Here is a 27,947-nt window from a genome sequence, read left to right as displayed (position 1 = left end):
CAGCGTGCTCAATCAATTTAAGGCCTTATATACCTCAATCAGATCACCGCGCAGGTGCCTAGTCTCCAGCCATTGCAATTTGCAGAACTTAAGCCTCTCTTGGTAAGAGGATCCCTTCATTCCCCTCACCAATCTTGTTGCCCTTCTCTGTACCTGCTCAAGTAAATCTACATCCTTCCTAAAATGAGGTCTCCAGACCTGTACGCAGTACTCAAGGCGTGGCCTGACCATTGCCTTATACAAAGGGATAATTACCTCCTTTTCCCTGCTAGCAAAATTCCTATATAACATTGACAAAACCCCATGACCTGCCCTGGCAGCCTGTCTGCATTGCTCAGAGAACTTCATATCTGACTGCACAATTACTCCCAGGTCTTTTTCATTTTCTACCACCTTAAGTGTAGTACCACACAGTTGGTACGTTTCTCTGGGGTTATTTCTACCCATATGCAGTACTTTGCATTTGTCAAGGTTAAACTTCAGTTGCCACTTATTAACCCATCTGCCCAAATTATCTAGATCCTGTTGCAGTAGCAGACTGCCATTACTGTCATTAACAACCCTGCCAACCTTTATATCATCTGAAAACTTTGACACTAAGCCTGATATACCTTCATCAATATCATTGATAAATATACAAAACAACAGTGGACCCAACACCGAACCCTGTGTAACTCCACTAATAACATTAGTCCACAAAGAGCAGCACCCATTGATTATCACTCTCTGTCTTCTCCCACTCAACCATCCTTTTATCCATTGTAGCAACTTACCCTTAATACCATTCTGCTCCAATTTGTACAATAGTCTTTCATGCGCAACAGTGTCAAAAGCTTTCCTGAAATCCAAATATATGATATCAAAATTATTTTTTTGCATCCAGTTCCTTTGTAACCACTTTCCCTTAACAAACCCATGCTGTGTCTGAATTATTGCTGCAGTCTTGTCTAGATGATCCTGCAATGCATCTTTAACCAGCGACTTCATTATTTTACCAGGAACAGAAGTTAAACTAACTGGTCTGTAATTACTCGTGTCACCCTTCGATCCCCCTTTGTGAATTGGGGATACATTTGCACATCTCCAGTCCGTGGGAACCTCCCCGAGTCCAAAGATGCTCTCATAATTATGGCTAAGGGTTTGCTTAGTTGCCTTGCCGCCTCCTTTAATATAACTGGATAGATCCCATCCACTCCAGGTGCTTTTCTTACGTTTAACTTCAACAATTTTTCTTCCACTTTGCTCTCAGTTATTACAAGATCATTAAGCACCCTGCTACAATTTGATAACCTTCTGCCATTTTCAAACCTTAATAATTCCTCACATGTGAATGTAGATGCAAAATACTCATTCAGTCTGTTTGCTATCTGAGCAGGATCATCAACAGTTGAACCATCGATGTCAAGTGGACCAATCAGATTCATCCCCTTCCTTTTAGAGTTTATATAAGTAAAGAAATCCTTGCTGTTTTTCTTAGCATCTTTTGCCAAGGATTTCTCGTAATCTGCCTTCGCCTGCCGAACCTTCTTTGTGACCTGATTACAGATTAACTTATATCTGCCATAGGCTTCTGAGTCGCTTGATAATTTATATGCATCCCATGCATTTTTCTTCTCTGTTACGAGTCTCATTAGTTCATTTGACAACCATTTATTTAGGCCTAAACCCTGAACAATATTTCTTAATAGGTATGAAACTTTTAGTAGCTTCCACGATTAATTCCTTGAATGCTTCCCACTTAGAATTTACTGTTGGTAACATCGTCAGTTGATCCCACTGTACAGAATTTAAAAACTGTCGGAGACCTGTACTCGCCTTTACGGAAGCAAAAACCCTTTCCTTTACCCCTGATGGTAATTAAATCTTTAAGTAAATCCCACGTCAGTACACTGTGATCACTGCCACCTAGTGGTTCTTTAATCTGCAAATTCCTAATTCATGAATGATCACTGCTGATAACCAGATCAAGAGTATTACTTTCTCTGGTTGCCTCTCGAACATGCTGCTGCAGAAAACAAATGAACAGCTGTAAATGAACTCCATCAAAGGAAGGAGAAAAATGGAATGTAATTCCAACATCTCAGCTTCCTTTTGTGAATCCTCTGGGGACCCCAGATCAATGGGGAACCCATCCCTACCTAATGATCATACCCTCGAGGGGACCCTATCTCAAGGGATGATTCTGCATGAGGCTTTAGGTTCCAGTGGGGGGGTGAGGTACTTCTGGATCAAGAGACTAGGTCATCCATTGGTCCAGTACATTCTCTTGAAATTTGGGAGAGTATACCCACATGTATTAGTGAGAGGCCTCCATTGCCGAGTGGTCAGGAGTGGGAGTGCAGTAGCACACGCTCTTTGAGTAGACTGGGGTTCAAGCCCTTGACTGCTGAATACGGTCGATCTGCCAACCCACACAGGACCAGCGTGGCAGATTATGGTCCATTTCCCTCAGCATGAATTGTTGAGGAGACTTCCATCCTGCAGGGGGTTGATAATGGCTGCACTTTTTACCCACATGTATTAAGAAAGAACCTCTCTACAACACTATTTTGAATTCTGTGTCAGAGGTTCCTGTAATATCTCCCAATCATTAGAAGCTGAAGAATTTTTTGCAGAGGCTCTTGATCAATGACTGGAATTGAAGGACCTTGATGACTATATTAATTCTAGTATAACAAGCCAGAAGGTTGCTTCGCCTCTGACTTGTGTCACACGAACCTGAATTATACGTTTTTATATTTTAGTTTTTTTCAGTGGGGGGGAACCCTCCACACCCCCTTTAATATTTTATTTTTTAAATTTTTTGTGGGGGTTTCCCCACTAAAAAAATGCCACACCACCTTCTAATAATCAAAAGATATACAAAAATTATATTACATTATTTTATTATCTAAAAACAAAACCAGCATTTATATATTTGATTATAAACATTTCTTGTCCAATTTTTTTTGTTTTTGATTTGTTTTCCATTAATACAAAGAGATTTTTAGCTGCCTTCACTCTACTTAATGCAACGTACAATTCTCCATGCAAAAAACATAGTGATGTTAAGTCAACACCAGCCTTAGATAATATTTGACCTTGACTTTTGTTTATTGTCATATTAAAAGCCAATTTCACAGGAAACTGTGTTCGTTCAAAAATTAAGTTATATTCCTCTTCATTTGAATACACATGAATCCGTGGAATATATGCTTTCGATCCCGCTCTGTCACCTGTGACGTGTTCACAAGCCACACATTTCTTCCTTATTTCCACTACACGTAGTCATTTTTTATATCTAAGTTTCTTAAAACTATAACAATATTCTGTTTACCTCTAATAGTAATTTAGGCAGAGGTAAACCTGAAGGAGTTGTTAAAATTGGGAGGAAGAGACATAACATAAAAACTGGCAAGGCTCTTCACAAAGTGCATTAGAAAAGGTGTGACGCCTAAGCAGTGGATTAATGCAATCATAGTTTTGTTGCATAAGAAAGGAGATAAATCAGAAATTGGAAATTATAGTTGTTCACAAGGGTCATTACTAACAGATTAGAAAGAATACTTGATGAGAATCAACCGAAAGAGCAAGCTGGCTTTAGGACAGGATTCTCAACTATGGACCACGTTCACGTAATATCACAGCTAATGGAGAAAGCAAATGAATATAAAACACCATTAAGCCTGGCATTTCTGGATTATGAAAAGGTATTTTACTCCATACAGCATAAGACAATGTTTCGGGCACTGGAAAGACAAGGCATAGATGCCCCATATATTATGATTCTGAAGAAAATATATGAGAACGCTACCTCCTTTATTAGACTAGACAAAGACAGTAGGAAATTTAAAATCGAGAAAGGAGTTCGACAAGGAGACACAATCTCCGAAGCTGTTTACTGCTGCCCTTGAGGAAGCTTTCAGAAGATTAGACTGGTCACAGAATGGAGTCAATGCGAAAGGAGAGTACCTAAACCATTTAAGATTTGCAGATGACGTTGTGGTCATAAGCCACGATCCCAAAGAATTAGAGGAAAATCTTAATCAGTTATGCACAGTTAGTAAGGATTTTGGACTAAAGATGAATATGGCTAAAACAAAAGTAATGATGAACAAGTATGCCACAGAAAGGGAAATAATGATTGAAAGAGCAGTAATTGAAAAGGTGGAGTCACATACTTATTTGGGACAAGTTATTAGCTGTAATAATGATAAATGGCTGGAAGTCAAGAGAAGAACAAATTTTGGATGGATAGCATTCAGGAAATATAGTCACATACTGAAGAGCAATATCCCAGTTTGTCTGAAATGTAAAATAATAAACCAATGTATACTCCCCACCATGACTTATGGAAGTGAAACTTGGGGCACTCACCAAAAGAATGGAAGAGAAGCTGAGAATTACACAGCGAAGAATGGAATGAATTATACTGGGAATCAAACTGTTAGATAAGAAGAGAAACACATGGATTAGGCAGCAAACTCAAGTAAACGACATTCTTATCAAAACTAAAGAACTAAAATGGTCTTGGGCAGGACACATAGCTCGAAGACATGATGACAGATGGACTATGAAAATAACAGAATGATACCCATGAGGAGCTAGAAGAAAACCTGGAAGACAAAGGCGGAGATGGATAGATGAAATTCATGAGTTTGTGGGTAGTAAATGGATGGCCAGTGCTCAAAACAGAAGGAACTAGAAAGTTGCTGGAGAGGCTTTCAATCCTTCAGTGAATTGAAAATGGCTGATGATAATGAAACCTGAAGGCTCCAGAGAATGAAGTGTTTTAAGTGTTACAGAATTATATTCTTCAGCATTACAACTACCTGGCATAATTTGGTCTGATGAATAAACTATTTTCAATTCTCCTGAACTCTTAATTTCAGATAAAATTTTTTCATTCAGTGAAGAGTATTATTTGTTGCAGCTAAAAACATTTCTTCCAAAGGAGTTTCAATACTTCCAAAAACGTCTTATGTATTAAATTTCCTGAACTGTGAATATTTTCAGGAATCTCTATTTGATCATTTTCAACATTTACCACTTTTCTTCATTTTTTTTTTTTTTTTTTTTTATCAACAATTGGAGTTTTAGTAGAGCTATCAACAATTTGTGATTAATTTTTTTTGCTCTTTTTGCATTTTTTTTTTTTATCTGAACCCCAAACACGAGAGGTATTAGAACCTATAGTACTTAGTACCGTGCTTGGGTTGGAGGTTGAGAACACGAAAGAAGATATTTGTTGACATTGGACTTGAACTTCTGTAGATTGTAATTTTCAGGAAATACGTATGAAGGAAGGTTGTTCCAGAAAACGGCAGTTGAATGAATAAATGAGGAAGATGAAAAGTTGGTTCTGTGGGTTTGAAGTTGGACAGTAAATGGATGTTGGCTGGTGGCGGCACAAGTTTGGACTGTTTTGAAAGAGAGGGCGGGAATTATAGAAGCCAGTTCAGAAGAACAGTGCCCATGGAAGTATCTGTAGAAGAGGCATGCAGCAGAAACAGTACGTCTATGAGAGAGCGAGTGGAGAGACTCTGTTAGAGATGAATCATTAATTAACCTAACTGCCCTCTTTTGAATGGAATCAAGAAGCCTGAGAGAGGTTTTGGGGGCACCACCCCAGATGTGGGAACAATATTCCATAGCAGGGTGGATTTGCGATTTATACAGAGTGAGCAGCTGTTTGGAAGAAAAGTAACGCCGAGAGCAAAAGAGAAAACCAAGTTTTTTAGATGCAGAGGAAGCAATATTTGTAATGTGCTTGTGCCAAGAGAGATTAGAAGTCAGGGTAATTCCCAAAAGAGATATATCATTTTGCCTAGAAATCGGAGTGTCACTAAAGATAAGCATAGGAGCAGAAGAATCCTTTCTGCGAGATATAAGACAAGACTGAGTTTTAGAAGGGTTGAAATCAACTAAGTTGTCTTTGCCCCACTGGAGAATTACCTGAAGATCGGCATTTAAGGAATTGGTAGCAGATTTTCGAGAAGTTGAAGCTGATTGAGCATGACAAGGTTTCTCAAAATGGAAAGTTGAATGCAATGTGCTATCATCGGCAAAACTATGGATAGGATTTCCAGTCAATGGAAGAAGGTCATTGATATACAAAAGGAATAGAGTAGGGGAAAGAACTGAACCTTGGGGGACACCGGCATTAGTGGAGAAGTTAGAAGACAAAGAGCCATCTACCATCACCCTCAGTGAGCGATCAGAGAGAAAACTGGATAACCAATTACTAAAAACAGTTGGCAAACCATAAGATGGAAGCTTGTTTAGAAGACCTTTATGCCAAACACGATCAAAAGCCTTTCAGATGTCAAGAGCAACTACTTGTGTTTCACCGAACCTTTCCATTGAATTAGTCCATAAATGGGTAACATAAGCCAGAATATCACCAGTGGATCGACACTGACGGAATCCATACTGGCGATCGTTGATTAGATGGAAGGTTTCTAGGTTTAACAGCTGGCAGTTAATTGATTTCTCCATTACTTTAGAGAGAGTAGAAGTAATTGCAATGGGACGATAATTGGATGGGAGGGATTTGTCACCCTTTTTGGGAACTGGCTGGATATGAGCAAATTTCCAAGCAGAAGGAAAAACACCTTTGGAATAAGAAAGGGAAAAGAGGCGGCAAAGAATAGGAGTAAGTTCAGGAGCACAGGTTTTGAGAACAAGTGGAGAAATACCATCAGGACCTGGAGCTTTCTTAGCATCAAGATTCATCAAAATCCTTCTGATATCCTTTTGACGGAAGACCACAGGAGGCTTTGTTTGCTTGTTTGTTTGTTTGTTTTGGTTTTATTGGCGCATTAGCTACTAAGGCTATAATGCGCCAAGACCATGTCATTTATAAAAAAAAAAAAAAAAAAAATTAAACTTTCAGTGACCTAATTAGTTAGGTCACTATGTCAAGAAGTATAAGAAAAATGTAAATTTTATAAACAAGTAAAAATATTTATTGATTTTAAAAATCTAAAAATAGCAGACACATTGTCATTGTCGGATAAAATCTGACTGAATGTATACGGCTCAGTCAGATGATTAAAAGCAGTGAAACGGATATTACTAAAATCTGGACAATCAATTAAAATGTGTCTCAGTTAAAATTGTGCCACAGGACACACACATAGGAGGGTTATCGGCCCTCAGCATAAACGAATGAGTTAAATGACTGTGTCCTATGCGGGTCCGGGCAAGAACAACTTCCTCCTTACGATTCCTGCGCAGACTAGACTGCCGCGGTTCAATTACAGGCTTTATACAATATAGTTTATTTCCAGTCTGTCTATTCCACAAGTCCTTCCATTGGGAGTGTATGTTTTGGTGTATTATTTGCCTGTAGTCTGTATAGGGGACTGACAGGCAGCGGTTATTATTGGGAATTGCTGATTTGGCTGCGGCATCAGCCAAATCATTTCCCCTAATCCCAGGCTGGGAATCCAGCAGAAGTGGATATCATATTCACGTTCATGGAGAACGTGAATCTTCTGCTGAATACTAGACAGAACTGGATGAGGATTATACCTCACAGATATTAAAGCCTGTAACACACTGAGAGAATCGGAATATAAAATGAACCGTTGGTATTGGCATTCAGTAATGTGATCCAAGGCTAACTCTATAGCATGCAGCTCTGCAGTAAATATACTGCATTCAGAGGGAATCTGCTCCGATGTAGTGCTATCTGTAAAGACAGCAGCAGATCCCACATATGATTCCGACTTCAAACCATCTGTGTAGACTGGCGCGAAGTCGGAGTGTTCAGCTCGGTGTGCTGAATAAAGCTGCAGGTAGACAGATGATGGAGTGTCCGACTTTCCCCAATTTCTAAGGGACAAGTCACATGCCGGGAAGTGAGCATGCCAGGGTGGAAAGGGTTGCTTTGGTGTTTGGGCAACCTTGTCTACCTTCATATTAAGTTCTTTGAGTAGCTCTTGGAGACGAATACCAAAAGGACGATTGGCAGTCTTACGGGTGTTGTACAAATTTTCCCATAGTGGCTCAAAAATGAATGGCCACATAGGATGGTCTGGCAGGGATTTCAGTTTTAAAGCGTACTTTAGAGACAACTGCTTACGACGAAGCGATAACGGTGGTTCGTTTGCTTCGACATATAAGCTCTGGACAGGAGATGTTCGAAATGCTCCAGTAGCGATACGTAGAGCCTGATGATGGATAGGGTCCAGCCATCGAAGGACACTGTCTCTGGCTGAAGAATATACTTGGGACCCATAATCTAATTTGGATCGCACAAGTGCACGGTAAAGCCATAGAAGGGTGCATCGGTCTGCACACCAAGATAAAGAGGAGAGCGAGCGGAGCATATCAAGACCTCTTGTGCACTTTGTGCGGAGTTGACGAATATGATCCAAAAACGTCAGTTTTTTTATCGAATATGAGTCCCAAGAATTTTGTGTTCACCGCTACTGGAATAGCATTTTGTCCGAGCCTTAATTCAGGTTCAGGATGAAGATTACGCTTGCGACAAAAGTGTACGCAAACGGTCTTCTCCGGCGAGAACCTGAAGCCATTAGCAAGTGCCCAGGAATTCAGACTATCAATGGCTTTCTGCAGTTGTCTTTCAATAACCCTCATGTTGCACGACTGACAAAAAATGCTAAACTCATCAACATAGAGGGCACTGTTTACAGTTGGAGGAAGTTGTTCTGTGATGGAATTTATTTTGATGGCAAAAAGCGTGACACTTAATACTGATCCTTGTGGTACTCCCTCCTCTTGGCTAAAAGAGCGAGAGAGTGAGGATCCCACACGAACTTGGAACGATCGTTTGGCTAAAAGGTTTTGAATAAAAAAGGGGAGATGCCCTCTAGCCTAGGCTATGTAAATCTTTTAAAATGCCAAATCTCCAAGTTGTGTCATACGCTTTTTCCATGTCAAAGAAAACCGACACCAAGTGTTCGCATTTTAGGAAAGCATCCCGGATGGATGCTTCCAATCTAATAAGATGGTCCAAAGTGGACCGGTTCCTTCGGAAGCCGCACTGGATGTTGGAGAGAAGGTCATTTGATTCTAGATACCATATTAAATGAGAATTAACCATTCTCTCCAGGATTTTGCACAGACAGCTAGTCAGAGCAATAGGACGATAATTGGTGGTGACTTTTGGATCCTTTCCTGGCTTAGGAAAGGCAAGAACGATTGCCTTTCGCCAGGAGTCCGGAAACTGCCCTTCAGTAAAGATTCTGTTATACAGAAGGAGCAGACAATCCATAGATTTTGGTGAAAGATGTTTAATCATTTCATAATGGATGCCATCTGGTCCAACGGCACTTGCTTTGGAAAGAGCGAGGGCTCTTTCCAGTTCCTGAATAGTGAAATCCCCCTTGTAGGGATAAATGCTCTTAAATTTAAAGTTAAGTGCCTCTTTTTCGATTTTATATTTCAGGACCAGGAACTCTGGGGAATACGAAGATGTTGCAGAGATGTTAGAGAATGTTTCCCCAAGAGAATTGGCTATTGCAGTTGGATCTGCAATAGCGCATCCATTATAATCTAGGATTGAAGAAGGGTGGGATGTATATTTTCCCTTCATTTTCCGGATTTTATCCCAGACTACCTTAGAGTTGGTAGACTGGTTAATAGATGATGTAAAACGGATCCATGATTCCTCTTGACTCTGACGGCGGATATATCGTGCTTTGGCTCGTGCACGTTTAAAGGCTATAAGGTTGGTCGTGGTAGGATATCGGTGGAATATCCCCCACGCTTCGTTTTGAGCCTTTTTTGCTGCTGTGCATTGTGAATTCCACCAAGGTTTAGGAAATGGTGGAAACCGGGCAGATGTTTTTGGAACAGCATTCGCAGCTGCTTGGACAGTATTTTCTGTGATGTACTTAACTGCATCATTGATAGGCTCTTGACTGACTGTGCTAAGATCAAAATTTGCCTGATGTTGGAAGGCAGTCCAGTCAGCCTGATCAATCGTCCACCGTGGTAACCTAAAGGGAAGACATGGTCTCCCACTGTGTAACAAGGTTATCACAGGGAAGTGAACGCTTCCGTATGGATTCTCCTCCACTTCCCAAGTGAGTGAAGGGAGTAGAGATGGGGAGCAGATAGAGAGATCAATGGCAGAAAAAGTACGGGTAGGCATGTGGAAGAAGGTGTTTGTTTGTTCCAGTATTTAGAAGGGAAAGGTCATTGTCATTGAGCATATGCTCTATGACTCGTCCCCTTCCGTTGATGTTAGCACTACCCCACAGAGTGTTATGTCCATTCATATCCCCGAGAAGTAAGAAAGGGAGAGGCAACTGCGTTAGAAGATCTTCAAGGTCTTCCTGGGAGATGTCAGTCCCAGGTGGCAAATAGATAGAGCAGACGGTTAATAAAAATCCAACCGTAAGGCGAATTGCAACAGCTTCTATGCTAGTTGTAATTAGCAAGGGCTGCACTGGGGTCTGGTTACCCAGAAGGATAGCCACTCCCCCCATGTACAGAGCCATCCGCAATTCTATCCTTACGAAAAATTGTGGTGTTATGCATCGTGGGACCGTCATTTGCCTTTAGATATGTCTCCTGCAAGCAAAAGCAAACTGGCTCGTGCTTTTGCAGGAGGGCCTTGATGTCATCAATATTTCGCCGGAATCCACGACAATTCCATTGTAGGAATTTAGCTATGATTTTGGCTTGGTGGGTCCATCAGGCGGCTTCCGAGGTGCTGAGGGCTTACTTTTATCAGTCTTGGATTTGTCTTTTTTGGGGAAGAATGGACGCTGTCCCGTGTCCATTTCCTCCTCCGCAAAGAGTTTCAAGACTGAATCTTCAGGTACCTCCTTCTGCTCGACATCCATCTTTTCTTGGGTACTAGGGGGGGACTTCCCCTTTTTTATTCTTTTCTTTCATAGTTACCTTTGTTACTTGTGGAGCGTTAGGAGGTACCGATATAGGAGTGGCAGCTGATTGGTCCTTCTGCGCAGGTTTTTGAGAACTTAAGAGATACTGCGCGATGGGAGTGAAAGACTCCTTGGGAGTGAAAGACTCCTTTGGAGGAATGGTCATGTCCGTCTGAGTTCCGACGGAACATCTCCCTGCTACCTTCTGGGCGTAGGTAGGTTTGTTGATATTCAGGGGTTTGATCAATTTCCTTGCCTCCTGGTATGATATATTTAGCTCTGCCTTCAGCTGTTGAATTTCTTTTTCTTCTTTCCACCTCTGGCATGCTCGTGAATAGGCAGGGTGTTCGCCTTCACAGTTAATACAGGTGGGTTTTGTGGCTGAACATGCTGTTGTTTCGTGGTCCTTTGCACCGCATCGAGCACATGCAAGGACTCCACAGCAGGCCATTTGAGAATGTCCATACTTCTGGCATTTAAAACACCGTAAAGGGTTCGGAACATATGGACGCACTGAACAGTTGATGTATCCAGCTTTAATCTCATCAGGAAGTTTAGGAGAGTTAAAAGTCAGGATAACGCTCCTGGTTTTAACAATTTTTCCATCCCTTCGCGCAGTGATTCTCTTGACGGCAATGACTCCCTGTGGTTTTAATTCGGAGCAGATTTCCTCCTCGGTTACGTCGAGAAGGTCCCACTCCGAAATGACACCTCTCGATGAATTGAGTGTTCTGTGTGGTGTCACTGTTATAGGGATTCCTCCGATTGATGTTGTTCGGAGTAGATGTTCTGATTGCCTGTCATTTTTAGTTTCAATTAAAAGATCTCCCATTAAAAGCATAGCAACTGCTAGCATCCCATTAAAAAATGGGATGCTAGCAGGTCAGCTTTATCTTTGGCTGAAGTGACAACAAGAACCATCTGGTTTGGACAGAGGTGGGAGCAGAGATGGGCAAAAGTTGCGGCCAATAGCTTTGGCAAGAGACCAGAATGCTCGGCTACCATTAGGGCAAGAAGCAAGTTTTCTACTCAGCCTGTTCAAACTCTAGTTTGGACTGATTAATAACTGCTTTACAATTGTTGCGAGCTTTGGTGTAGGCAGAAAATGACACTGAAGAAGTAGAAACAAGCCAATTACGATATGCAACATTCTTCTCTTGAACAGCCTTAGCACATTTATTGGAAAACCAAGGTTTAGATAAGGGACGAGATTTTAAATTGGAGTGTGGGATAAAGGATTCCATTCCTGCAAGAATAATTTCACTGACACAATCTGAGCAAACATTGACATCAGAAGTTTTGAAACAGTAATCCGACCAAGGAAAAGAAGAAAAGAAGTCTCGCAGGTCATCCCATTTTGCATTTTTGTAATGCCAAACAACACAAGGTTGGGAATAGCCATGAGATAAAGGTTCCATTGGAGCAGAGACAATCACGAAGTTGTGATCTGAAGTGCCTAAAGGACCTCTCACTTCGTGTACTTAGAAGGGTTGTTTGTGAGAAAAAGATCAAGCATATTGGCTGTATGATTAGGATTGTCCGGTATTCTTGTAGGTAAATGAACAATCTGTGCTAGGTCATTAGTAATTGCAAAAGCCTCAGCATCTCGACTTGGTGGGTCGGTGTGACTAGAAAACGGAAGCCAGCTGGAGTTGTGACCATTAAAATCACCAAGAAAAATTACCTCACTGTTAGGAAAGTTGGACTGGAGAAAGTCAAGTTGCAAAGAGAGGAAGGCAAAGAGCTCCAAGTGATTAGTGGAGTTGGGAGAACGGTAGAGACAACAGATGAATTTGACACAATGAGGTAGAGAGATTTTAAGCCAGAGAAGATCAAAGAGAGGAGATTCCAAATTGCCAAGTCTCTGACAGAGAATATCACCTTTGAGGTGAAAGGAATCATACAGCGAATAATTTGGGCATCTGAGATGAGCAGTAGTTGAATCAACCGATAACTGAGATTCTGTCAGAAAAAGTACATGGGGTTTGGCAGACTGCAAGTGGAAATGGACATCTTTGAGATTAGAATTAAGACCACGTATATTTGTGAAATGAATTAGGAAGTCCTTGGGAGGTTTAGATCTTTTCGCCGATAAGCTTGCTCTATTAGTTTGACAATTCATGGTGTATTCAATAGTAGGAAAAAGTGGTTGGGACATGCTGTATGAAGTAATGAAATTTTTGTATATGGCGTACACGTGGTAAGAATATACCCAGATCCTTGACATAACGTGGCCTCGGCACTGCTCCCCGCATACACACTTCTCGGACTCTCTCCAGTCACTATCTGGCAGAGTAGAGGTATACAAGATTATACACTAGCTGATCCGGAAGAGTCCTAGAGAGTTACCAATAGGTTCGGTCCGGTGTACTAACTAGCGGCCGGCCTGCGAACACCGTTTTAGAGCTGTACCCTCGAAATGTAAGGAATATTGGATCTCGCCACGACGTTCATCATAACCTCAAAAGTCATCAATCATACTGCATGATGGAAGAGATAGGGAAGTGTTGACCGGAACTTAGCTCTAGAGACTAAACATGGGTTCCACCACTTCAAGCCTCCAATAAGCAAAGTGGTGGTATTTCACCGGTTGATGAGAGTCCTCTACCACCTAGTATTGCCTGGTAACATAGAGGGGCGGCGTTCCTCCATGTGGTGTGGGCGCCACACCTCGACCCCTGCTTACGTTGGTTCACACCTGGGTGGTCACCCACCATGTACTTGTGCATGGAGGTTATACCCAGGATTACTAACAGTCCCACCATCGTGAAGGTGCAAGCAGAGGATTTGGCTGTCACAGACTGTCCGGACTTCGCCGAAATCGGGTCCACTTGACTTGAGTGTCATCCGAATATCAGTTCCATCAGCGTTTTAGACTCCCAGGTAGCAAGTACAGCTTGTCTGGCATGTCTGAGAGAAGGTTTGTGACAACCTCAAGGACCAATCTTTCCTTTCTTAATTGTGAAGCCTTTAACTTATTATAATCACTTTTTCTTTGATATTTGCAAACCCCAAATAAAACTGTTTACAAGTCTCTATGGCATATGGTTTATGATTGAGGATAAAAAAAAAAAAAAAAAAAAACAATCCTTAGATTGCTGCAATTATTACTGAGTTCAATAAATGTGTCAAATATCAAATCAGTTATTAATTTTGCGTGCTTTTACAGCACTTGTTTGACTGTTTAAGAATGACCATATATGTGAATCATGGCACATCAGTGCCATTTGATGTGTTGCAATTTTGCATTTGCAACTAAAAGGAAACAATATGGTGAAGAAGCCAGTGTTCATTTATATGATCCAGTATGAACTGAATTTTTTTGTCAAATAATTTTTAAATACTGGAAAATTTAAAACACACTTTTTTGTGTCAATTTATTAAATCTGGAGAAGAAAATGATTATGGAAGTTATCTGTGCCACTATTAAAATGTAGTCGAAGTGATTTAGCATTAGCATTAGCATTAGTAGAGGCATTTGATGCAAGAAAGCAAGCTTATGCAGCATCAGCCAAAAAAAAAAAAAAAAAAAAAAAAAAAAAAAAAAGTAACATAAATAAATAAAAATAACCACTTCCACTTCACCCCTCTGTTCGTTCGAAATACCTGTCCAGCTGAGCCTTAAACTTATTTAGGCTATCAACTTCCACGACAAGGGATGGAAGTCTGTTCCACCCAGCAACCACCCGCTGGCTAAAGGCAAATTTCCGCACATCTATCCTACATCTGTCTTTCCTCAATTTGAATTTATGCCCTCTCAGGTGATTTTTCTGAGCTAGAGGAAGAATCCCATCAGCATTGAGCATGCTCAAACCATTCAAGGCTTTGTACACCTCTATCAGATCACCCCGCTGGTGCCTAGTTTCCAGACACTGTAATTTGCAAAACTTAAGCCTTTCTTCGTAAGAGAACCCCTTTGTCCCATTCACCAATCTAGTTGCCCTTCTCTGTACTCGTTCCAGCAGCTCTACATCCTTCCTGAAATGAGGCCTCCAGGCCTGTATACAGTACTCTAGGTGTGGCCTGACCATTGCCTTATACAAGGGAATAATCACCTCCTTATCCCTGCTAGAAAAATTTCTATATATCATTGACAATACACCATGAGCTACTCTTGCAGCTCGTCTGCACTGCTCAGAGAACTTCATATCTGCCTGCACCACCACCCCCAGGTCCCTTTCATTCTCTACCACTGTCAGTGTAGTACCACAGAGTTGATACGTTGCTCTGGGGTTGCTGTTTCCCATATGTAGTACTTTACATTTGTCAATGTTAAACTTCATTTGCCACCTCGAAGCCCATCTGCTCAACCTTTCCAAATCCTATTGCAGCAGCATAGTGTCAGTAGTGTCCTTGACAACCCTGCCAACCTTTGTATCGTCTGCAAACTTGGACATTAAGCCTGATATACCATCATCAATATCATTTATAAATACAGAAAACAATAAAGGCCCCAATACTGAACCCTGAGGGACTCCACTAATAACATTAGTCCACGATGAGCAGTGTCCATTGATTACCACTCTCTGTCTTCTCCCCCTCAACCACCCCTTTATCCATAGCAGCAACTTGCCTCCAATGCCACACTGCTCCAATTTGTGCAGCAGTCTTCCATGTGCAACAGTATCAAAAGCCTTTCTAAGATCCAAGTATATAATATCAAAGTTATTCCCTGCATCCAGTTCTTTTGTGACTGCATCATAGTATCCAATCAAATTGGTCAGGCAAGACTTCCCCTTAACAAAACCATGCTGTGTCCTAGCTATAACTGAAGTCTTGTCTAGATGATCCTGCAGTGCTTCTTTCACCAGTGCCTCCATTAATTTTCCGGGAACAGAAGTTAAACTCACAGGTCTATAATTACTTGTGTCAGCCTTTGATCCCCCTTTGTGAATTGGGGTCACATTTGCACTTTTAACTAAGTTACTAAGTCAACTAAGTTTTAACTAAGTTTTAACTAAGTCACATTTAACTAAGTTACTTCAAATAATCAAATTTATTCAAAATTTATACTGTTTGTAAACAATATGATCGGAGTTCTGAAACTTGGGTAAGAAAACCAATTACAATATTCACATATTGTAATTTCTGAATCAACATTTTATTATTCGCAGTAGTAAAAACATGTCCTATGATTAAAAAGGAAAACCAGAACATTTTATATGCATTAGTTTTCATGCAAGAAGTCCAGAAAGCCTGTATTTTTGAATTCTGGACCCTGATCATTCTTCCCCAGCCATTCAAATTATAATTCTTTAACTCAGAAAATGCACTTTTCAATTTTATGATACTTATTAAGTAAAAAATATTGCATACTGTTAATATCAATGATATGCAACCACTTCCTTTGACTAGATCTGATTGCAATGTTTAAACCAATAAGTTTTTATGATTAATGTCATATTGCAATGAAAGTAAGACAACGTACATGATCATCATTTCTGATATTCTGATGTGTTGCAATTTTATTTTCCATTCTACTAATAAAACTATATAACATTCTAACAAATTATCAAACAAGGAAAATGAAAGACATGAATCAAGCTAAGTTGAAAAGTGATTATATTTATCTATTAGAAAAGCATAAGTGAACAGCAATACCTTTTGATGGATGCAAAGGTGGGAATATAAGCACTCATCATTTCGGAAAACTGTTCAACATCAAAAGCATCCTCAGTTGCTTCAGGACTACCAAGTGATTCCAATATACTCACCACATAACTCAGTACAATGTCATCTATAGCACTATAAATAAAATTTACTGTAGATGAAATCTCTCCATAGAAATGATTAAGAAATTGAATTTGTAAGAAAATGTCCAATTTTAACAATTGATAAAAATAGAGAAATTGCATATTTAACAAGAGATTAAGCAAGAAAAAAATAATCATTAAGAAAGGAGTAGATAAAAGATAAAATAGTAGTAAAATAGGGCAGTTTTATTTTTTTAAATAAAAGAAATATGTCTGAAATAAATTTACAAGTGCGTAATGTCTCTAACTGTTAAATACTGCAAATATTCATTCTAGCCATATAATATAACTTGTTTCATATTAGATGAAATTTTGAATACTAGTTCATGTTGCTGCTTCCGATGCATCTGAATGGGATTTTGATGGCTCTTAATAATGTTAAACCTTCCCATTTCACTCATCCAGTCACTCCAAATGTTTGTCTAGTTCAGCCTTAAATTTATTTATGCTATCAACTTCCACAACAACAGATGGAAGTTTGTTTCAGCAATCAACTATCTGCTGGCTAAAGGCAAATCTCCACACATCTATTCTACAACTGTTTTTCCTCAATTTGAAACCATGTCCCCCTCAGGTTCGTAATCTGAGCAAGAGGAAGGAAGAATCCCATCAGCATTGAGCTTGCTCAACCCATTCAAGGCCTTATACACCTTAATCAGATCACCTCGCAGGTGCCTAGACTCCAGACACTGCAACTTGCAGAACTTAAGATTTTCTTGGTAAGAGCACTCCTTTGTTCCTCTCACCAATCTTGTTGTCCTCTTTTGTATTCATTCTAGCAACTCTACATCCTTCCTAAAATGAGGCCCCCAGACCTGTACAGGTGTGTGGCCTGACCATTGCCTTCTACAAGGGGATAATCACCTCCTTGTCTCTGCTAGCAAAATTCCTATATATCATTAACAAGACTCCATTACCTGTGCTGGCAGCCAGTCTGCACTGCTCAGAGAACTTCATACCTGATTGCACAATTACCCCCAAGGCTTTTTCATTCTCCACTTCTCTGAGTGTAGTACCACACAGTTAGTATGTTTCTCTTGGGTTACTGCTACCCATATGCAGTACTTTGCATTTGGCAATGTTAAACTTCAGTTGCCGCTTCTCAGCCCACCTGCCTAAATTTTATAGATCCTGTTGCAGTAGCATACTGTCTTTACTGTCATTAACAACCCTGCCAACCTTTGTATTATCCACAAACTAGGACATTAAGCCTGATATACTTTTATTGATATTATTGATAAATGCACAAAACAACAAATGAGTCCAGCACCGAACCCTGGGGGACTCCACTAATAACATTAGTCCACGAAGAGCTGTTCCATTTATAACCACTCTCCATCGTTTCCCACTCAACCATCCCTTTATCCTTTGTTGCAACTTGCCCTTAATGCCATACCACTCCAATTTGTACAGCAGTCTTCCATGAGCTTTCCTGATCAAAAGCTAAATGGCAACATTCTCCTATGGCTAATGAGAGACAGCCAGGTCATGAAGTCTCAAATCCAAAGATTAAACTTTGGAGTTTTGATTTTTAGATAATTTTTATCATGTGAAATATCGATACCAAAAAACCTTACTTTCTTGGCTAATAAAGCCTTGCTCCTAAATCATCCTTTTCTTCAGTTCCTGCAGTAGTGGTACTAACATTTTATGCATAACTATTGTTTTTCTCCTTAATTCCAATTTTCTTATAAATATTCCAGTCTTACCAAACGTGGCACTATTCAGGAACATATTACTGGTGGTGGGCAAGGGATTATTATACATACTTAAATATGGAATTATTTTTCTGGCTGTTCACAAAACAGTTCAAAGCATTCATTTTTATGAACTAAAAAGATGTGTCAATATTTATAATATAGGAACTTATCTTCTACATACCTCTCATTATTGAAAGCTCTCTTAATGGACCCTCTCATTGTGGACATTCAGGCCAGGGCCCTAGCTAGAATTATTAGAAATTACATGTCAGATGACATCTCTAAAATGCGTGCTCTAACACAGATATGGGCAATGTCCTTTATGGCATTATTGCTGATATGAATAAAGGGATGGTTGGGAGGGAGAAGACAGAGTGGTAATCAATGGACACTGCTCTTTGTGGACTAATGGAATTAGTGGAGTCCCCCAGGGTTCGACATCAGGCCCATTTATTTATCATTATCAATCAATGATATTGATGAAGGTATATCTGGCTTAATGTACAAGTTTACAGATGGTACAAAGGTTGGTATGGTTGTTAATGACAGTACTGCAACAGAATCTAGAAAAGTTGGGCAGATCGGCTGAGAAGTGGCAACTGAAGTTTAACATTGACAAATGCAAAGCAAGCACTGTATATAGGTAGCAGTAACCCCAGAGTTGTTGTTGTTGTTGTTATCTGGTTTTTAGGAGCATTATCAACTAAGGTCATATTGCTCCGGGGATATGTGGTGGTCATTCTCCGAGCTTTCCGCATCCTCCGTATTTGGTGGTCACGGGCTCGAACCCTGGTCTAATCAAGAAGCGTGTGCTACACACTGCTGCTCCTACCCACCTGGCAACGGAGGTGCCAGTAACCCCAGAGTAAAGTACTAACTATGCAGTACCACACTCAGGGTAGTGGAGAATGAAAAGACCTGGGAGTAATTGTGCCGTCAGATTATGAAGTTTTCAGAGCAGTGCAGACAGGCTGCCAGAGCAGCTATTGGGGATTTTAACAACAATATACAAAAATTCTGTTTGTAGGGATAAGGAAGTTATTATTATTATTATTATTAGCCATATGGTGCAAGGAAGCCTGAGGCTTATGCTGCACCAGGCAAAAAAAAAAAAAAAATTCTGAATTACCCAAAGAGAGAGGTAGAAGGGAATCACCAAGAAAGAGAAGAATGATGATATCCAGCTCAGGACCCTGGGTGTGCCAAGCCCATACTCACCAGATGTGAGCCCCTGGGGATATCTCTTTGTATAAGGCAATAGTCAGGCCACACTTTGAGTACTGCATATTGGTCTGGAGACCACATTTTAGGAAGGATGTAGAGATGCTGGAAGGGGGTGCTCTTATGAAGAAATGCTTAAGTTCTACAAAAAAGTGTCAGGAGACTAGGCACCTGCGAGGTGATCTGATTGAGGGGTATAAGGATTTTAATGGTTTGAGCAGGCTCAATGCTGATGGGATTCTTCCTCTTGCTCAGATTATAAACCTGAAGGGGCATAAATTCAAATTGAGGAGAGACAGTTGTAGAATAGATGTGCTTGTTTGTTTTGGTTTTTTTGGCGCATGAGCTACTAAGGGTAGAATAGATGTGCAGAAATTTGCCTTTAGCCTGTGGGTAGTTGATTGGTGGAACAAACTTCCATCTGTCGTTGTGGAAGTTGATAGTTTAAATAAATTCAAGGAAGAACTAGAGAAAGTTTTGGAGCAAATGGATGGGTGAAATGGGAAGGTTTTTTTTTTTTTTTTTTTTGAATGATGCAGTATAAGCTTGCTTTCTTGCATCATATGCCTCTACTAATGCTAATCATCTACTTGGCCTTATGAAGAACTAACTTCACCATGAATAGGGGATGAAAAAATTTTTAAATACGAAATTGATTTGATCGAAATTCGGGATTTTGTAGATAGTAACATAGAATCAAAAAATGTTTCAATCTCTGCAAGTATATAAAAAGCTAAAAAGACAGTTAGCACTATTTCAATCAGTAGTACTCAAGTTGAAAGAGGTTTCAGTTTAATGAAAATTATTTGCACAAGGGTGAGAAATAGATCACATATCAGATTTAATGATGATAAATTTATTGAGAAAACAGTTAGCGGATTGGGATGCAACTCTTGTTGTCAAATCATGGTTGAATCACAACCAAGAACTCGGAAAAAAGTCAATGAAAACATTTTGTGAGAATCAATTGGCTATATGGAAACTACAATAAAAAAAAATTTGTATTTTATTACTGTTTGTAATTTTTATATTCCAAATTGTTGTAAACCAGTAAAATGTACAATAAATATATATACATATATTCTTGGTCTTGTTTTTTTTTTTTTTTTTTTTTTTTAGCAAGCCGGTTGTTAAAAATTTACAGCACACCCTTGGTTATAGGCCCAATGACAATCATGATAGTGAGGTGGGAGGGCAATAAATTCTCTTTCTCTCTTCAGTTATGTGATTGACAGCTGCTGGTATTTATTCTGTATATCACAGACTTTTAAAATGAAGTTGTTTTTTTTTTTTGCTCTAGATCTCCTATAGCTGCTGCATTAGCTGCTACAATAAAGCTTTCTAAGGTCAGTGATGTTCTATAAGCATGTAACTGAAAAACAGCCATAGAGCGAAACAACTTTTGGCTTCATACCTTGAAATTAAATAAATAAATAGTATATTAGTAGTGGCAAATGAAGCAAGCTTATATAGTATCAGCAAAAAAAAAAAAAAAAAAAATGCTCCCCACCTCACTTGTCCATGCCTTCCAACAATTTTTAATTTATTCAAAGAAACCCACTCCACAACACCAGATGAAAGTTTGTTTTATCAATCACTCTCTGACTGAAAACAAATTTTCTCATATCTATTCTGCAATAATTCTTTTTCAATTTAAATTTTTAGTCCCTTTACATATGTTGTCTGAGGAAGAGTTAGGATGTTGTCTGTATTTAATTTTCTCAATCCAATTAAGGCCTTTAACACCTAATCGGGTCCCCAAGCTCCAGCAGGTGTCAAGTTTCCAGATGCTGCAGTTTGCAGAACTGAAATCTTTTATGATAAGATTAATCTTTTGTCTCTAACTAATCTTGTTGCTACTCTTCTCTGTATACATTCCAACAGATCCATATCCTCCCTAAAATGAGGCTACCAGATCTGTATATAGTACATACTTGAGATGCTGCCTGACCCTTGCCATATACAACAGACCAATCATCTCCTTATCCCTGCCGGTAAAATTCCTGTATATCACTGAAAGAACTCCATGACCTGACTTAGCAGCCTGTTCCCAGTGCTTGGAAAATTTCATATCTGACTGTACAATTTGTTCCCCTCCTCCAAGGTCTTTTTCTTTCCACCAAATTTTCTGGATCCAGTTCCTTTGTTACTACATCATAATTTAGTCACCAAAGTTCCTGAATTACTTCTTTAATCACTGACTCCATATAGAAGTCAAGCTTATCAATCTATAATTACTCACTCCTCTCTTTGGACCCCTTAAAATTAGATATATTCCATCAGCCCCACAGACCTTATTTACTTTTAGTCTCAACAATTTCTCTACCATTTCCCTCTCAATTATCACAAAATCATTCAGCTCCTAGTCACAAGTTGATATACATCTGATATGTCCATCCCTAAAACACTTCTTCAAGAGGGAATGTGGATGCAAAATATTTATTCAATTTTCAGCAACCAGAACAGAATCATCAGTTATATCATTCCTTTCCCCTAGTATTACAGGAGGCAGCAAAGGAAGTAAGCAAACCCTTAGCCATAATTATGAGAGCTTCCTTGGACTCAGGGGAGGTACCCATAGACTGGAAATGTGCAAATGTGACCCCAATTCACAAAGGAGGATCAAAGGCTGACAAGTAATTATAGACCTGTGAGCTTAATTTCTGTTCCAGGAAAATTAATGGAGGCACTGGTTAAAGAAGCACTACAGGATCATTTAGACAAGACTTCAGTTATAGTTCGGACACAGCATGGTTTTGTTAAGGGGAAGTCTTGCCTGACCAATTTGATTGGATACTATGATGCAGTCACAAAAGAACTGGATGCAGGGAATAGCTTTGATATTATATACTTGGATCTTAAAAAGGCTTTTGATACTGTTGCACATGGAAGACTGCTACACAAATTGAAGCAGTGTGACATTGGAGGTAAATTGCTGCTATGGATAAAGGGGTGGTTGAGGGGGAGAAGACAGAGAGTGGTAATCAATGGACACTGCTCATCGTGGACTAATATTATTAGTGGAGTCCCTCAGGGCTCAGTGTTGGGTCCATTATTATATTCTGTATTTATAAATGATATTGATGATGGTATATCAAGCTTAATGTCCAAGTTTGCAGACGATACAAAGGTTGGCAGGGTTGTCAAGGACACTACTGACACTATGCTGCTGCAACAGGATCTGGAAAGGTTGAGCAGATGGGCTGAGAGGTGGCAAATGAAGTTTAACATTGACAAATGTAAAGTACTACACATGGGAAACAGCAAACCCAGAGCAACGTATCAACTCTGTGGTACTACACTGGCAGTGGTAGAGAATGAAAGGGACTTGGGGGTGGTTGTGCAGGCAGATATGAAGTTCTCTGAGCAGTGCAGACGGGTGCAAGAGTAGCTCATAGAGTATTGTCAATGATATACAGGAATTTTTCCAGCAGGGATAAGGAGGTGATTATTCCATTGTATAAGGCAATGGTCAGGCCACACCTAGAGTACTGTATACAGGTCTGGAGGCCTCATTTCAAGAAGGATGTAGAGCTGCTGTAACGAGTACAGAGAAGGGCAACAAGATTAGTGAATGGAACAAAGGGGTGCTCTTACGAAGAAAGGCTTAAGTTTTGTAAATTGCAGTGTCTGGAGACTAGGCACCAGCGAGGTGATCTGATAGAGGTGTATAAAGCCTTGAATGGTTTGAGCATGCTCAATGCTGATGGGATTCTTCCTCTAGCACAAAATAATCACTTGAGAGGGCATAAATTCAAATTGAGGAAAGACAGATGTAGGATAGACGTGCGGAAATTTGCCTTTAGCCAGCGGGTGGTTGGTTGGTGGAACAGACTTCCATCCCTTGTCGTGGAGGTTGATAGCCTAAATAAGTTTAAGGCTCAGCTGGACAGGTATTTTGAACGAACAGAGGGGTGAAGTGGAAGTGGGTTTTTTTTTTTTTTTTTTGGCTGATGCTGCATAAGCTTGCTTTCTTGCATCAAATGCCTCTACTAATGCTAATGCTAGTGTTAACATAACAGAAGTGCTACTTTTAGCATTAGCAAAGGCACATGATGCAAGAAAGCAAGCTTATACAGCATCAGCGGTAAAAAAAAAAAAAAAAACCTTATTTCGCCCATCCACTCACTCCAAATATTTGTCAAGTTCTGCCTTGAATCTATTTAAGCTATCAACTTCTACAACGACAGATGGAAGTTTGTTCCACCAATCAACCACCCACTGGCTCAAGGCAAACTTCCACACATCTATCCTACAAACGTCTTTTCTCATTTGGAGCGTTTTTAGCTTTTCTTAGCATTCATAGCCAAAGACTTCTTATAATCTGCCTTAGTTTGCCTAACTCCCTTTGACTTGATTACAGACTCGTTTGCACTCGTTTGGGTCCTTGAGGTTGTCACAGACATTCTCTCAGATATGCCAGACAAGCTGTACTTGTTATCTGGGAGTCTAAAACGCTGATGCAATTGATTTTCGGGTGACACTCAAGTCAAGTGGACCCAATTTCGGCAAAGTCCGGACGGTCTGTGTCAACCAAATCCTCTGCTTGCACCTTCACGATGGTGGGACTGTTAGTAATCCTGGGTATAACCTCCATGCACAAGTACATGGTGGGTGACCACCCTGGTGTGAACCAACATAAGGAGGGGTCGAAGTGTGGCACCCACACCACATGGAGGAACGCCGCCCCTCTATGTTACCAGGCAGTACTAGGTGGTAGATGACTCTCATCAACCGGTGAAATACCACCACTTTGCTTATTGGAGGCTTGAAATGGTGGAACCCATGTTTAGTCTCTAGAGCTAGTTCTGGTCAACCCTTCCCTATCTCTTCCATCATGCAGTATGATTGATGACTTTTGAGGGTTATGATGAACGTCATGGTGAGATCCAATATTCCTTACATTTCGAGGGTACAGCTCTAAAACGGTGTTCGCAGGCCGGCCACTAGTTAGTACACAGGACCGAACCTATGGGTAACTCTAGGCGGCTTCCGGATCAGCTAGTGTATAATCTTGTATACCTCTACTCTGCCAGATAGTGACTGGAGAGAGTCTGAGAAGTGTGTATGCGGGGAGCATTGCTGAGGCCACGTTATGTCAAGGATCTGGGTATATTCTTACCACGTGTACGCCATATACAAAAATTTCATTACTTCATACAGCATGTCCCAACCACTTTTTCCTACTATTGAATACACCATGAATTGTCAAACTAATAGAGCAAGCTTATCGGCGAAAAGATCTAAACCTCCCAAGGACTTCCTAATTCATTTCACAAATATACGTGGTCTCAATTCTAATCTCAAAGATGTCCATTTCCACTTGCAGTCTGCCAAACCCCATGTACTTTTTCTGACAGAATCTCAGTTATCGGTTGATTCAACTACTGCTCATCTCAGATGTCCAAATTATTTGCTGTATGATTCCTTTCGCCTCAAAGGTGGTACTTGTGCATATGTCCGTTCTGATATTCCCTGTCAGAGACTTGGCAATTTGGAATCTCCTCTCTTTGATCTTCTCTGGCTTAAAATCTCTCTAACTCATTGTGTCAAATTCATCTGTTGTCTTTACCATTCTCCCAACTCCACTAATCACTTGGAGCTCTTTGCCTTCCTCTCTTTGCAACTTGACTTTCTCTAGTCCAACTTTCCTAACAGTGAGGTAATTTTCCTTGGTGATTTTAATGTTCACAACTCCAGCTGGCTTCAGTTTTCTAGTCACACCGACCCAGCAGGTAGAGATGCTGCGGCTTTTGCAATTACTAATGACCTAGCACAGATTGTTCATTTACCTACAAGAATACCGGACAATCCTAATCATACAGCCAATATGCTTGATCTTTTTCTCACAAACAACCCCAAGTAAACGGTCGAAGTGAGAGGTCCTTTAGGCACTTCAGATCACAACTTGGTGATTGTCTCTTCTCCAATGGAACCTTTATCTCATGGCTACTCCCAACTTCGTGTTGTTTGGCATTACAAGAATGCAAAATGGGATGACCTGCGAGACTTCTTTTCTTCTTTTCCTTGGTCAGATTACTGTTTCAAAACTTCTGATGTCAATGTTTGCTCAGATCGTGTCAGTGAAATTATTGTTGCAGGAATGGAATCCTTTATCCCACACTCCACTTTAAAATCTCGTCCCTTATCTAAACCTTGGTTTTCCAATAAATGTTCTAAGGCTGTTCAAGAGAAGAATGTTGCATATCGTAATTGGCTTGTTTCTAATTCTTCAGTTTCATTTTCTGCCTACACCAAAGCTCGCAACAATTGTAAAGCAGTTATTAATCAGTCCAAACTAGAGTTTGAACAGGCTAAGAGTAGAAAACTTGCTTCTTGCCCTAATGGTAGCCGAGCATTCTGGTCTCTTGCCAAAGCTATTGGCCACAACTTTTGCCCATCTCTGCTCCCACCTCTGTCAAAATCTGATGGTTCTGTTGTCACTTCAGCCAAGGATAAAGCTGACCTGCTAGCATCCCATTTTTCTTCCAGCTCATGTATTAATGATCTTGGTAAAACACCTCCCAACATTCCCAACACGCTCCATTCAATGCCTCCTGTGGTCTTCCGTCAAAAGGATATCAGAAGGATTTTGATGAATCTTGATGCTAAGAAAGCTCCAGGTCCTGATAGTATTTCTCCACTTGTTCTCAAAACCTGCGCTCCTGAACTTACTCCTATTCTTTGCCGCCTTTTTTCACTTTCTAATTCCAAAGGTGTTTTTCCTTCTGCTTGGAAATTTGCTCATATCCAGCCAGTCCTAAAAAGGGTGACAAATCCCTCCCATCCAATTATCGTCCCATTGCAATTACTTCTACTCTTTCTAAAGTAATGGAGAAATCAATTAACCGCCAACTCTTAAACTACCTAGAAACCTTCCGTCTGATCAACGATCGCCAGTATGGATTCCGTCAGTGTCGATCCACTGGTGATATTCTGGCTTGTGTTACCCATTTATGGACCAATTCAATGGAAAGGTTCGGTGAAACACAAGTAGTTGCTCTTGACATCTGAAAGGCTTTTGATCGTGTTTGGCATAAAGGTCTTCTAAACAAGCTTCTATCTTATGGTTTGCCAACTGTTTTTAGTAATTGGTTATCCAGTTTTCTCTCTGATCGCTCACTGAGGGTGATGGTAGATGGCTCTCTGTCTTCTAACTTCTCCACGAATGCCGGTGTCCCCCAAGGTTCAGTTCTTTCCCCTACTCTATTCCTTTTGTATATCAATGACCTTCTTCCATTGACTGGAAATCCTATCCATAGTTTTGCCGATGATAGCACATTGCATTCCACTTTCCATTTTGAGAAACCTTGTCGTGCTCAATCAGCTTCAACTTCTCGAAAATCTGCTACCAATTCCTTAAATGCCGATCTTCAGGTAATTCTCCAGTGGAGCAAAGACAACTTAGTTGATTTCAACCCTTCTAAAGCTCAGTCTTGTCTTATATCTCGCAAAAAGGATTCTTCTGCTCCTATGCTTATCTTTAGTGACACTCCGATTTCTAGGCAAAATGATATATCTCTTTTGAGGATTACCCTGACTTCTAATCTCTCTTGGCACAAGCACATTACAAATATTGCTTCCTCTGCATCTAAAAAACTTGGTTTTCTCTTTCGCTCTCGGCATTACTTTTCTTCCAAACAGCTGCTCACTCTGTATAAATCGCAAATCAGCCCTGCCATGGAATATTGCTCCCACATCTGCGGTGGTGCCCCCAAAACCTCTCTCAGGCTTCTTGATTCCATTCAGAAGAGGGCAGTTAGGTTAATTAATGCTTCATCTCTAACAGAGTCTCTCCACTCGCTTTTCTCATAGACGTACTGTTTCTGCTGCATGCCTCTTCTACAGATACTTCCATGGGCACTGTTCTTCTGAAGTGGCTTCTATAATTCCCACTCTCTCTTTCAAAACAGTCCAAACACGTGCCGCCACCAGCCAGCATCCATTTACTGTCCAACTTCAAACCCACAGAACCAACTTTTCATCTTCCTCATTTATTCATTCAACTGCCATTTTCTGGAACAACCTTCCTTCATACGTATTTCCTGAAAATTACAATCTACAGAAGTTCAAGTCCAATGTCAACAAATATCTTCTTTCGTCTTCTCAACCTCCAACCCAAGCACGGTACTAAGTACTATAAGTTCTAATACCTCTCGTGTTTGGGGTTCACATAAAAAAAAAAAAAAAAAAACGTACTTACACTATGCTTCTATGTCCCCAGATAATTTTTAATTATCTGATGCTTTTTTCTTCTCTATCACTAGTTTCATCAATTCATCTGCCATCTATTTTGTCAAAACCTTGAACAAGTAACACCTTTTTAATGAAAAGCTTGATAGCTTGCACAATTACTTCTCTGAATGCTTACCATTTAAGATTTTTTTTTTTTAACTTGTTCCATCAAGTAACTTTTCAAAGAAAGAAAT

General features: G+C 40.1%; 1 protein-coding gene across 4 annotated transcripts in view; it reads right to left on the bottom strand.

Moving 5' to 3' along the window:
- The window catches only part of LOC150074949 (CUE domain-containing protein 2-A), a 197,361-nt gene that overhangs the window by 100,426 nt on the left and 68,988 nt on the right, over positions 1–27,947 (bottom strand). For all 4 annotated transcript variants that reach the window (XM_090388333.1, XM_090388332.1, XM_090388331.1 and 1 more), the window contains one exon: positions 16,446–16,589. In XM_090388333.1, the coding sequence (XP_090244459.1) occupies positions 16,446–16,589 (144 nt within the window). The remainder of the gene's footprint in view (positions 1–16,445; positions 16,590–27,947) is intronic.

Source organism: Mastigoproctus giganteus, chromosome 14 (assembly GCF_048544385.1).
Source record: "Mastigoproctus giganteus isolate SK-2022 chromosome 14, ASM4854438v1, whole genome shotgun sequence".
NCBI lineage: Eukaryota > Metazoa > Arthropoda > Arachnida > Uropygi > Thelyphonidae > Mastigoproctus > Mastigoproctus giganteus.
The sequence above is the reverse complement of the archived record's forward strand: the minus strand, read 5'-3'. Positions and strand labels throughout refer to the sequence as shown.